General features: G+C 37.7%; 1 protein-coding gene, 1 long non-coding RNA gene and 1 pseudogene across 2 annotated transcripts; 1 reads left to right on the forward strand and 2 right to left on the reverse strand.

Annotated features, from left to right (window-relative positions):
* Window positions 1–937: 937 nt before the first annotated feature.
* On the reverse strand, window positions 938–2,506 carry LOC140783446 (uncharacterized). The gene is made up of 2 exons (XR_012108146.1): window positions 2,215–2,506; window positions 938–1,382 (listed from the first exon to the last, which is right to left on the reverse strand). It is a non-coding gene; the product is annotated as an uncharacterized lncRNA (long non-coding RNA).
* Window positions 2,507–4,376: 1,870 nt separating this feature from the next.
* Window positions 4,377–7,674, forward strand: LOC140783206 (pyruvate dehydrogenase E1 component subunit beta-like; annotated as a pseudogene).
* A 783-nt stretch (window positions 7,675–8,457) lies between these two features.
* Window positions 8,458–11,464, reverse strand: LOC140785161 (F-box/kelch-repeat protein At1g30090). Its single transcript, XM_073132922.1, has one exon. It carries the CDS (start codon window positions 9,949–9,951, stop codon window positions 8,725–8,727), a length of 1,227 nt encoding a protein of 408 aa, XP_072989023.1. The 5' UTR covers window positions 9,952–11,464; the 3' UTR covers window positions 8,458–8,724.
* Between the last annotated feature and the right edge of the window lie 2,203 nt (window positions 11,465–13,667).

Here is a 13,667-nt window from a genome sequence, read left to right on the forward strand (position 1 = left end):
ACCAGACGATCTATAAGTATTTTATAACCGCTAATTATTATAGTACTTGATTTGATCTCGGAGAGATGATCTTTGATTTTTTAATCGCATAAATATTATTGTATTTGCATGTGCTATTGCATATCATACTTTGGCTATTGCTTATCATTCTATTTGAGATTCATCTTACAGTAAGTAATTTAATATATTTTTAAAAATAACTTAAATAACTCTGCTTCTATCAAATAAAAATTTTAAGGGAGTACAATGATTTTCCTCCAACATTCAAGAATATAAAATATATTTTAACCTATCCTGATTGATGCAGCTGGGGAGTCGAGGGCTGCTTAGGAGTAGGTAGGCAAATTTAATATATACCATTTTTTGAGAAAAGGATATATGTATGTATTGACTAGTGTATAAAAATATCAAAAAGAAATAGAAAAAAATAACTAATTCACCTGAATGGCAAGGGTCGTACTCGTACTAATCAAGTGGCCAATCTTTGTATAAGGTTACTCTCAGGCAGATATAAATAGAACATTTAAAGAAAGAAGAAGATATAAATAGAACATCGATGTAGGTAGTTTGTACACCAACCTTTTATTAAACGAGCTAAACGAAGTTACCCATATAGCATGCATGTATAACAAATAGATCGTGTTAAGCGATTAATGTTTAGTGAGTTAAATGAGTTAAAATTAAATAGGTTAAATGAGTGATGCGGGTTAAATTGGTGAATATTAAACGAGTTATTAGGGTTACATGATTAAATAGGCTAACCCAAATCCGACAACACAGACCCGTTTAACTTGAACGGATTAAATCTAGACTCATTTAAGCCTTCAAATTCATGCTGACAATGCGTCTTTTTTTTTTAACCTTTTCTTTATGTTATGTTAGCTAGGTAACATTGCATTTTAGAAGATGTAAAGCATTTCAACTTAAGAAATAGAGATATTTTCCAAGGCTTTGATATTATTAATTCATACATTTATCTATATGCCGTTCGATAATAATTAATTATTTGCTACTCCAAGCAGCAAGAAAGAGAGAGAGAGGAAAAAAAAAAAACAAAGGATATAAAGAAAGAGGCTGTAAAAAAAATACTAAATAATACAAATTACAAGTCATCTAAACGATGTGGATGAGGATAACATCTGGCGTCTATTCTCATAAGGGTGTATAGAAGTGGTTATTCTCGTTTTCCTCTTCTGAAGGAATCGCTGCAGTGATCGCTTCATCGAGAGGCCCGAGTTGAGTAGCTGAGGAGACGAAGGCAAAGCCTGTGACACGACTCGTTGCTTATATTGACGTCCTCTGAGTTGGTGATCGATAGTATCATTCTTCTTAGCATCTCTATCTTCCATTGCTCGCTTTGCCGTGGTGATGATGGCTCTAGCCTGTGGCAATTACATATATAAGCGACAAGAGTGAATAGTTGTAATAGTTAATGATAACATGCAGTATATAAAAATTAAAAAAAAAAAAACTCGGAATTGCATACTCTCACTTTCCACTCAAATAGTAGAGTTTTATAAAGCTACTGGGAAGTGGGTGAGTTGGTGAGAAGTTAATTTATCCGTTTAAAAAAAAAAAGAAAGACTAGTTGTCATAAGGAACGTGGACGCGTCTGAATTAAGTTGTCCACCAATCCTTCCCACCTACTTGAATTTGATTCATTTCCCGGATGTTGCTTGTTCTTTGACCTGCCATCCTGTCGGCAAGATCAAGGACAAGATTCAAAGTTATAAATAAGTATAAAAATTATATCTAATTATTACGCCCTTTCATTTGTGTTTGTGTTTAATTATTATTTTTTACATCCCATTGTTGACTGTTGTTCTCATTTTCTGTAACAGGATATTACACTATTTTTAGGCAAATAATATAATTTTTTTTTCTTTCTAAATAACCAATTAATAATTATACTAACTTTTATTACATGCATTAGAGTTATTGGAAGAGTAGAATTGATGCGTTGTTATAGCGCATCCATATATCAACCTAGTTCTTTCTTAACAGGAGCTTATGCGCGCTTTGTTATTTTTCTCTTAAACCTCAATCTAGATCTCACATACCATCATCAATCTTTCTCTAAAAGCTAAAGCTTTTTAATCCTAAGGCGTCTCTACACCTTTATATCTTTCACAAAAGGCAATATTGGACCTAGAAAAAGAGAAGTAGAGAACTTGGTATATGGCAAACTGAAGAAGATAGAATGAGATGACAAACCTGCAACTCTGTAACGTCACACACGCAGATCTGGCCGTTGTAGAAGATGGTGATCGTTTGCTTCTGCTGCTCAGCTTTGCCGGAGCCGGCGTTGGTGTTGGTCGGAGGGGTATCTTGGGCTCGCCCAAGTCGAAGACTTAGCTCCGGATCGCAATCCATTTCTAAGCAAACAACCAACTCGATCACGAGATCTTGAAACTTTAGTAATGGTGGAGATGAGAGATAGATAGATAGATAGATAGATAGATAGCGAGAGAGAGAGAGAGAGGAACAGTTTTGGGTTGGTATATATACTCATCTATGTCGACGAGCTCGTTAGGTCTATTTCTTGGATAGTTGGAAAGTGGTGGTGGGGGGATAAGCACGTGCAGCGTGTGCTCCTCGTGGGGGGTGGCGGTGAGACACGTTTCTTTGATCTCTTCTTCCTCCTTTTGATGCCTTTAACCTTAATTAATTAATTTATTTCCTTGGCCGTATTCTTTTTCTTAGTTGATTGATTGCGATGAATCATAGACAAAGGATTCGTATTTATATATCATGTGCAAAATTTATGCTATTATGATACTTGTAACGTGTAAGCCAAGCACTAAATTTTGTGACTGCGTGGCCCTTAAGTTTGTTGGGGTTTTCCTTTTGTTTTCTTTTTATAAAAGAAATAATTTTGTGACATCTCTTCCATCTTCTAAGAAAGAATCATGTGTGACAATTTTAGGAAGCAGCATGGAAGTTTAATAAGAGTATACAAGTCCTTTTTTCCATAACCACTAGATCAAAACTTGCATGGATTTTCTTACCTTTTTTATTTTATTATAAATCAGCTGAATTTATCAGCTAATTATATTTTTTTGGTGGAAAATCTGGCCAAAGAATATCAAAATATTAAAAAGTCCCTAAAACCAATAAACATATTCTTAATCCAGTCCACCATGATCATATATGCTATGTAATAATGCCTAAGTTGAATAATTCTCTCTTAATCACGCCAAGAAAAAAAAAAAAGATAAACTTTTCGTCGAAGTTGTAATCGCAGCCTCCAAAATCCACAGCTCATTAGCACCACCTTCAGATTAATTAACTAATTAGTTTACAGATTTGAGTAATTAGGAGGATTTAAATGTAGAAATCACTGCAAATCTGGGAGGTGTGTCGTCAAAGTTACGGTTCCAAAAAGGACGTACTACTTTTCTCTCTTTGATTTCTTAAAACGCGTAGCTTTAGAACTTCAAAATCGCGTGTTCTTTCTGCCCATCTACTTATCTAACTCCTATACATGTTTGTATATATTGTTTAAATTTTATAATCCCCATAAATTGTTTTTTTAGTACGAACTAGAATCGTAAACATTTATGCATTCCCATACTCGAATTATTATTATTTTTCTAGATAAAATTTTAAATTATATATTTGTTATTAACATCTCATCTTTTTGGAAATTTTATAATCAGATCCTTCTTCCTTTTTATACAAAATTTTATATAGCACTATAGTGTTACTTTGACTAACCACTATTAACCCTTGTCTATAGTTTATAATAACTCTACTAATTGAATTACTAAAATATACATAAAAAGTTTATAATTCTGACCCACGCTAATCAAACAATTTTTAAGCCATATCCCACTTTAGTTTTTCTCACCAAATTAAAAAAAAAAAATTCATCCAAGTCTTCTAACATAGTATTTATGTATTGATACCCCTTTATTTGAAAGTGGTTAGAAGTTAATTTATACAAAAACTATAGGGAAAAAAAAGAGAGGAGTTAAGAGTTATAAATTCTCAAAGGCAGAGTGGTTAATGTAATGTGTTTAAAAGAAAAAAAAAATTATAATTTTTTAAGAGAAATAAAATTATTGACTGGTGGCGGTAGAAATTATCCTTGTCGTGAACGTTATCCAATTATCTTCTAGATACATTTTACCTCGTGGAGGAAGTACGTGGAAACTTGTGACCTAGAAGAAAGACGGTCGGTGGCTATGACTCGAGAGTTCCCGCGCATAGGTCCGTCGATTCCACGTCATGCCAGCTGTCAGCACACCTTTGAGTACAAAAAAGAAGGTCGAAAATTCCAAACAGTCATCCCATATCTATTATAACAACATCTGCCAATTTCGATTTTCTACCATTTATTTTGAACAAAAACGAACCTAGTTTCATTTATTGGCCGTATGATTTTTCTATCTTCCTGAATAATTTCTTCTTCTTTGTTTTTTTGGCGAGAAAAGCTTTAGAGAGTAGACGTCCAAAGTATTCCTATACAGAATGCTATTAAGAGCATCTGGAGCAAATGCAGGTGGTTTGCCTCCCAGAAACCGATGGTTTCGAGGCCTAACCAAAGAGCGGTAAGCTCGTGGAGGAAAGGCGCTGGTGCAAGAGTCCCAATAACAATGGATGCTCCTCCACTATGCCCGTCCTCTCCAACCCATAGGATCTCCAAGGTGAGGATAAAGCGGGGAGAGGAGGCAGTGACGAAGGAGAGTGGGGACGGCAAAGCCTTGCACCCTCTAAAAATGAAGTCATTTCTAACCTTCCAAAATGTAGGTGAATTGCTCCGGTTGCAGGGTAGTAGAAGGGGATTAGTCCTCAACCCGAGCTTTATAGTGGAACCAAGTTGCTTTTGCCAAAGAGCAACTGAGAAGGAGACGATCAACAGTGTCAGGTTCGCTTAGACAGAGGGGAGCAAATGGGATCGGTCGAGTGGATACGCTATAGCTAATTCAACATAGTTTTGACTGGAAGTGCACCAACTACCGCTTTTCAAATATAAGTCTTACTCTAGGTCTAGGGTCATATTAGCAATAGAATTTCATACAGTCGAGAAGAAGAGTCGAGGCAACTACCTTGAGAGAGAGAGAGAGATGAGTAAGGAATAATTACCGGAGGGTGGGGCTTCCGTATGAGACGATCGTCTCAATCTTTAAGCCGCTCGAGACTCCCGCTCATATTATTCGATTCCTTCTCTCCGCCCAAACTCAACTATTCTCCCGAATGATTCGCATCATCCGATCCCTCTCCTCTCCTCCTCTCTGCAAATGGCGGCGCTTATTGCATCTCCCTCGAATCCCCTCAATCCCGACAAGAATCGAGGCGGATCTCTGCTGCGATCTCCATCAGATTTTCTCTCTTTTTTCCCCAATTATTATCTTTCGAGTACAATCTATATCCCCTTTTGGATTGGCCATTCTTACAAATGCTTCGAATGCAATTTAGCTGGTGTTGAGTTTCTTTCTTCTTCTTCTTCTTTATTTAGTCTCAGGAAGAAAAGGAAATATTTTGGTTGTCGAATCCGATGGAATGAGCTCTAATGGTTTTTCCGCGAGATTTATTGGTAGAAGCTTGATTACAAAGACGGTCGCAGTAAGTATTGGAGTTGAATTCACTTCGACCAGTTTGTTTGCTGATACTAGGCTGGAATTACTTTGATCGATATATATATTTGTGTAGGAAAAGGTTGATGCTTCTCTAAGTTCCACAACCTCAAAACCTGGGTAAGCTTTGTTGCAATTGTTTCATGCTTGTGGATTGGCTCTTCTTTTGTCTATTTTGTTGTAACATTTGCTTTTCTTTGTGACGGGCATGAATTCTTTCTCTTCAATTGTTGGATAATGCGATTGTCAGGGTCTTTAAAAATGTCCTCCTGATGCTTGGTTAACTATGAGAGCCACCGTATTATTTGTGGCATTTAAAGAATAGAAGTAACTAAAATGCCCAAGACTAAGGATCCTGGTACGATGTTGTCCTATTTACGTGTATATGATCATAGCCTGATTCCTCCTATTTGTTGTCAACGTGAAACATAGTGATTCGTGACGTTAATTTGTTGCACTGTCCATTGCGTGTATATTGAACTTGAATCTATTGAAGCCTCCTGCTTAGTTATCAAATACCGATTGAAGTTTTTCTTTGATATAAGAGAAGCATTAAGATACGGAAACAGATTGAATGAAGATTTGTTAGTTATGCAAAAAGGAAGTTGCCTTGCTTGCTGTGCATTTTCGTGACAAGTTAAATTAGTTGTTCACATTCTGTTAGAGTATTTACCAGTGGATCCTTTCCCCCCTCTTTTTACCTGTTTGTGACCCAAAATATCAGTAGATGTAATTCTAATAGTAATTTAAGTTCCCCAATATTTATGCTTGCCAACTTGTAATCTCTCTCTTGCCCGTGGTTGTAGTCAAACTTTCTTGAAATTCTATTGCATAATGCTACTCTAATGGTGGACATCTTGGTTATTATGTTGTTTAATTATTCAAGCTCGTCCATTACACTGCTATTTTTTTCCCTTCTTAATTCCAAGCTCATCTTGTAATATTCAGTCACGAATTCTTATTGTTTGAGGATCTACTTGAGGGCCTAGAAGAAGAGGTGGACCAAGATCCTCGGGTGTGTCATGGGTGAAGATGTTGGTCACTGGTGGCTCCTACAAAGTGACAAAGGTTTTGGCCACAAATATGGAGATCCGAGGGTTCTTGATACTGCCATTGCTGAGAACTCCTTCACTGGTATGGGAATTGGAGCTGCAATGATGGGATTAAGGCCAGTTGGCTAAGGTTTATGAACATGGGTTTCCTCTTGTTGGCCTTCAATCAGATATCAAACAACTGTGGCATGCTTCACTACCATAAAGATTCGAGGGCTTGGAGGAGTAGGTCAGCAGCTGGGGGCAGAGCACTCGCAACTTCTAGAAATCATATTTCCAATCGATCCCAGGTCTGCAAATGGTTGGCTGCTCAACCCCTGGTAATGTCAAAGGACTGATGAAAGCTGCCATAAGGAGTGAGAACCTATGGTGCATGTTCTCTTGTACAATCTGAAGGGGAGATTCCTGATAAGGAATATGTACTATGTCTGGAGGAAGCAGAGATGGTTCGACCTGGGGAGCATGTAACCATCCTCACATACTCGCGTATGAGAACCATGTAATGCAGGCTGCGGAGACATTGATGAACGAAGGTTATGATCCTGAGGTAATCGATATAATGTCGCTGAAGCCATTTGATCTCCACACGATAAGAAAATCAATCAAGAAGACGCACTGAGTACTGATAGTGGAGGAGTGTATGCGGGCAGGTGGTATTGGTGCCAGCCTGAGGGCAGCTATTATCGACAATTTCTGGGACTACTTGGATGCTCCGATCATGTGTTTGTCATCACAGATGTGATGACGCCGCATGAAGGTACTCTGTCTGGAGGAGTGGACTGTGGTGCAGCTAGCATTGATTGTGGTTGCAGTTGAGCAACTCTGCAAATAGAATATATATTTTGCGCTTTCTTTTCCTCTCGTGGCATCAAATGCGAAGCCTTATTTCCTCTTAAAATTGCTGTTGTGTAGGAAGATATCACACAAAATGTTGTATCCATTATTCTCATTATATTATCTGTTCTTTTCTTATAGGATATAGTGTCTGTTGTCTTCTAGCAATCCATTTACTTTATTATGGCAAATAAAAAGTCAGAGTTACAGTATTTTGAGAGTTCGAATGATCAGTGCAATTTTTAGTACCTTGAATAGTTTTGAACTTTGATGGCTGAGAATATATGACATTTGTCTGGTATAACTAGATGGAGATGTTGTAACTTCTACTAGGTTTTCTTATTTGGTGCTTGTTGTTCACTCTGGGTTATTTTCAGCAGAATATTTATGCTGAATTAGAGAATGTCATTGAATTATAGTGAATGTAGCATGAAGAATTACTATAAATATGTTAGATTAGAAATTATTGGTTTTAAATAATTTAATAAATGTTTACTCATTAATTCGTGCACAAGTTGGATGATTTTGGTTTTTTTTTTATAATTTTCAGGAATTTTACTTGAAATCGCAACGGTTGGGAAGAAACGGTTGAGAAGAAGATAGGATAAGTTAAAAGCATGGAAGTCTTCAATGATGAACATGATGTTGTAAATCTTCAATAATGAACATGACATATTGTATCGTTTGATAGAGTTTATCTGTCTACAAATACAATAAGGATCAGCTCTTTTCTGGACATTTTACTACAATTGTTAAATCAACGGAGGTCCTTTTGACTTCACAGGTGCTGCTAGGAAAACATGGAGAAATACCTGATAGGTAAATGATAAGGAAACCATGTTGCTGATATACAAAACCACTCCAGGAAATGAAGTCTCAAGTCCACGATTTAGGTTGTATGAATCAATGCTTGTGCTACATAAAATTTGATCCGAATTCCACCTTGGAAGAATTCTAAGGACTGAAAAAATAAAATAAAAACCAGCGAGCAATTTGCAAGTCATTTAGCATGTTCATTAGTCAAAACTCAAAACTATACAGTGCCATCAGTCTAGTCTTTCCTCTCTTAATACAACATGGCCAGCACTAGGCTGTTAAGGACGACAGATCATTCAGGATAAAGATTATAATGCTAGCTGCAGCTATATGATGGTAGATGAACAGATGATCAAGCATACAGATTACTGAAACATCTTCTAACACTTTCTTTGTCTTTCGATACAATGCAAGTATTGATAGGCTGGTAAATATAACTTAGTTTAAGCATACAGAACCTGAGAACTGGAAGGTGTCAAGTCAGCAAACTCTCTGGGCACATTAATCTCTTGCCATCGAACAGAAAAGATCTGTTTCCTTGTTTCCCTGTCAGAAGAGCTACAAGCCATCCTCGCAACATGCCCAACAGCAGCATGGAGGCCTCGGCCGACAACAAAGATTCTATTACTAATACAACTCACAGAGAAAGGCTTGCGGATCCTCTCAGGCAAAGGGGAGCCCTCAACAGTGTCCCATGAATCGCATTCCATATCATAGACCTTCACCTTCATCCTGTTGTATTCGGAGATCACAAACAAGTGATCATAGATGACCACACTCGAACCAGTCCATCCTTCTCGCATCCCAAGAGCCATGGTCTCCCAACGATCGGTTTTGGGATCATACACCTGTCCTCTTGGTGAAGACAAGAATGGCCAAACGCAGCCTTCAGTCACATAGAGCCTTTCCTTGAGGACTGCTGAATCAGAGCAGACCATGTTCATGCCCATGCTCGCGATAGGCTGCCAATTACCCTTAATGGGATCAAGAACCTCTGCGGAGTCGAGCTCATATTGGTTGGTGCTGTACCCACCAGCAACATAAACGGAGCCATTAATTACCCCACTGGCAAAGAATGACCTGGCGGTGAGCATCCTACTCATGACAGTCCACCGGTTCTTATAAATTTCATACTTCAATACCAAGTGGAGAGGACAATCCATGTCCGAGACCAACCCTCCGCAAACAAGGAGGGTGCCATCAGGGGGGATTGCAATGCAACCGAACCCACGAGGGCATGCCCGATCCCTGCAGGGCATCGCTGGAATAGTATGCCAAGAGAAATGAGTGAGGTCCAGGACTTGCCATTGGATCTTCCCAGTGCATCTATGGAAGGCTAAAGTGAAGAGCCATGGGTCGCGGAAGCCCAAAGCCCTCCTTTGCATGAAAAAGCACTCTTTGTTGGCCAACAGGTGATGCCACCGCCGGCAGACAAGTCGGCAGGTCACGTGGGTCTCGACAGGCAGCCGGAGGAGGCAATTCAGGGCGACATCATCAGGAAGGCCGGGGATAAGAGGGCATAACCCTACTATTGGTTCCGACTCGGATGACAACAAAGATGGTGGAGATGAAGGGGTCATGGCAAATCTGAATTTGGGGGTTAGTTTCATTTGGGAATCACCAAGCTTGTGCACTGGAGATTGGTGAGAGGAGACTCGAACTCGTCGCATATTTTCTTCAATCCAGAACAGAATAGAGGGCCCAAAAGGACGACTTGAACAATCGACTACTCAGAACAATCAAAGCCAAGGAATTCTCCCCCTTCTACACCATCTACCCTCTGGGGTTCTAAATTTTGCGCTAATCTCAATATCTTGAGCCCTATTCCTCAAAACCTCAGTTCTTCTCTACCCATTTCTCTAGAGCAAGAACCCAAAAACCCAACAATTATTCTGCTGATGATTATGAGACCACATGCAAGAATGAAGACATAGACTATTTAACATCCAACATGAAACAAATATAGAACCTTTATCAGAAAGCAATCTCAGATGACTTTAAACAGACCGAAACCTTGTACAACTTTTCCAAACTCAAAGCCAGCAAAGGAACTAAAGATTAGAAGTCAAGAACCTTACAAGCTTTGGGTGGTTCGAGAATGTCAAAGAAGCTTCGCATGGGATTTGATTTAGCAGCTATTACTGGAAGAAGAGCAGCAGAAGAGGAAAGTAACAGGAGAGAGGGGGAGAGAGAGGGACAAGGAAGCTACCTACTACAGCGACCAGGAACAAGTTCCAGTGGGCCCTCTCTTTACTGTTTGCTGTTTTTCTCGTGTTGCAAATTTTGCAGTTGACTAGTTTTTTCTTTTGTTAATTATTACAATCTACAACCCCAGCTATATCCGGTCTTCATGGTCGCCTCAGAATTTTTTTCCGTTACAATACCCGTGAAAAACTTCGAATTTACTTCAATCCTACGTTTTCGTTAGTCTACTCTCTGACTTATTGATAGACTTATCATATGTGGCATTTATGTCAGATAAATAAAATGACCGAAATGCTCTAAGCATAGTGTAGTCATAGAGAGGCCAAAATAATACCAACAGATTCTCAAGCTACTACTCCCCTCCCCCCTCCATAGATTCACCGTCGGGACCCTTGTCACCACAGGTGCTGCTAGCACTGTTTGCCGGAATTCCGTATGGGAATGTTTGATTGCTTGTCTTTGCCGGCACTATGCTCCTACACCGCCTCCTTACCGCATTGACCACTAGTTTTGACGCCGACGACACCAACCTCCTACCATATCTCTCACCTAGGTCTCGCCGAATGTCGTTCCTACCATTCGCTTGCAAGTTTCCTCAGCTTTCTCGCTGGATATGCCTTCCTGTCGTGCCCTCAACCATTCTCCTTGAGGGTGAAAGCAATGATCTATCGCTTCAGTGCCCCACACTGGAGACAACAACAATACAGTCCCTCCGTCTGATGAGCTTGTTGGAGAAAAAGCGTTTGCGCTCGATCTTGCCCGGAGACCTCCTCTTCTTCCACCTCGTCTCCATTTACCCTTGATCTCCACCCTTTCCCTCTTCTCCTCAGATATCTCATCGTACTGTTGATCACGCTAAATTCTATTTCTTCATTCTCTATTCCACTTTACTTTCTTTTTCTCCTCGGCCTTCGATTCTTCCTTCGCAGCGGAGCTCCCCGACTGTCAATGAAGGATGTGGTGGTCGCAAGGAGCTTGAGGTTAGAAAAGACTAGAGGAAGAAATGCTGCTAAGAAAGATGGAGGAGAAAGGGGTATAATAGTCATTAGGTGTATTCTATTATTGTCGTTTGTTGTTTTACTTAAAGCCAAAATTTAGGGAAGATATTGTAAATAAAAAAAAATTAGTAGAATTTAGGAAGCGTAGGTATATATATATATATATATATATATATATATATATATAAACCATATATTGAACCCATGACTTGTTCATAGACTAGCGTCCCACCAACCAACTAGTATACCAATGGTTGGTACGGAATTCATGAAACTCGGCTTGTAGAGGATCTCTTTTTTTGCACGGTAGTTTGGCGGATGATTGGGTTGAATGGTTGATGGGTTGGTGGAATAAAGTTATATCCCAGTACCTAATAGATACTATTCATTTTGGGAGACAGAACCTAATAAATCCTATTCATTTTGAGAGAGAACCTAATAAATACTATTCAAAGAGCTGCATGATTTTTTCATAGTTATCCTCAATTTCAAACACTACTGGAAAAGTGATAAACTCTTTTTGGGAGATTCCAACCTTCTAGCTCTCTAGTTGAGATTATTAGGGAATTAGCTTTCAAATTGGATGGTAATACTAATATGTATATATACATAATCTAACTCTTACTTTGATGAGAACAACTATCTTATTTTAGGAGTAGCAAATGTTAGACCCGATCCGATAGTTCAATACAATAATTTAATTTTAAATATATTTAAATTTAATCTAATCAGATTTGTATCGTAAATAGATCAATCCTGCTAACTTTATCATTGAACCGGTTATGCTTTAATTTATTACTTCAGCTTGTTTAACATATTTATGGACTGACTTATCAATTCATTTATAGCACGATAACCTAGTTTTGACCGAATAACAAAACTATAATACAAACAAAAAAACATTTATAATGTACACAAAATTATTAAATTAGTTTATAGTCCAATTCAACCTATTTATAATTTATATTATTCAATAATCTATTTAATAAATAAGTTATATTCGTATTTATAAATTCTGATCCATTTAATAAACGAGTAATGTGTTTATGTCCGTGTCTCGATGAAGATGGGATCCAAATTATTAGTGTCTGAATTATGTCATGTATTTTGTTTCCAACATGGAGGAGTTGGCTAAGATTAGTTTGGATGGAGAAGCCACAAAAATAAGCCATAGGCCGGCTCTGGCTAGAACCATAATTTAACCCTTTTTTTTTTGTGTGCATACCCTAAGAAAAATTAAAAATAATAAAAATCGTTGGAATAAAAGTATACGTTTAGTCTCAGACTTATGGTCTTGGGCTGAGGAACACTAACTTTGTCAGCCCATTTATGAAATTGGGCCGGGCCTGCATATAATATTGCAGTATTGGACCCAAGGACCTAGATGTAAAAATTAAATGAGATTTTTAAATAATTGCCCCTGAAATCTTTCAAAATATTATTATTGTGACTACGCTATCTTTAAAATATTATAATTATCACTGAATCACTGTGCTCTATCAAAATATTGTTCTGCTAGTTGAATCTAACTAATCATGATTAAAAGTGAACTTAGATTTATTTATTTAAAAAAAAGATTTGCCATTACATACATTTTTTGAAATAATTTACAAATTGTCCAAAATTTACCTAATGTTATAATACAATAAAAAGTCCATTCTTTTTATCTGAGACACAAATCGTTGATATATATTTAGCACAAACTGCAGTTTGCTTACCTAAACTTTGACTCAGTATTATTTTGCTCTCTAAAGTTATAAAAACGTACAAATTTTTTATTTAAATATTATAATATCAACCCTTATAAGAGTACGTTTGAAGTTACACTTTAGATACCATAAGAAATAATTTATACGCTTTCATAATTAAGGAAGATAAAATGATATCAGAATTGAGTCAAAGTTCAAAAAAGTAAAGTGTAACTAAACCTAAACATTTCACATTCTAAAACTTTGAAAAACAAAACAGAGAGAGAGAGAGAGAGAGAGAGAGAGAGAGAGAGAGAGAGAGAGAGAGAGAGTATTTTAGTTATTTACATATGTTTGTAAGCTTCAATAAATAGTTGGGATCCTGTCCAAGATCTGACCCACGACATTGATATGTGGGTCCTCTCTGTGGCTCGTGACATCGAGTGCGGTCGAAATAGTTGTAAGTTGGATGAACAGTAGATAATATTAAAAAGA

The sequence above is a fragment of the Typha latifolia genome, chromosome 3 (genome assembly GCF_019914945.1).
Source record: "Typha latifolia isolate L0001 chromosome 3, TyphaL0001v2, whole genome shotgun sequence".
Classification (NCBI taxonomy): domain Eukaryota; kingdom Viridiplantae; phylum Streptophyta; class Magnoliopsida; order Poales; family Typhaceae; genus Typha; species Typha latifolia.

Coding starts and splice junctions, on each gene's coding strand:
- LOC140785161 (XM_073132922.1), bottom strand. CDS start 9,951: ATGCGACGAGTTCGAGTCTCCTCTCACCAATCTCCAGTGCACAAGCTT.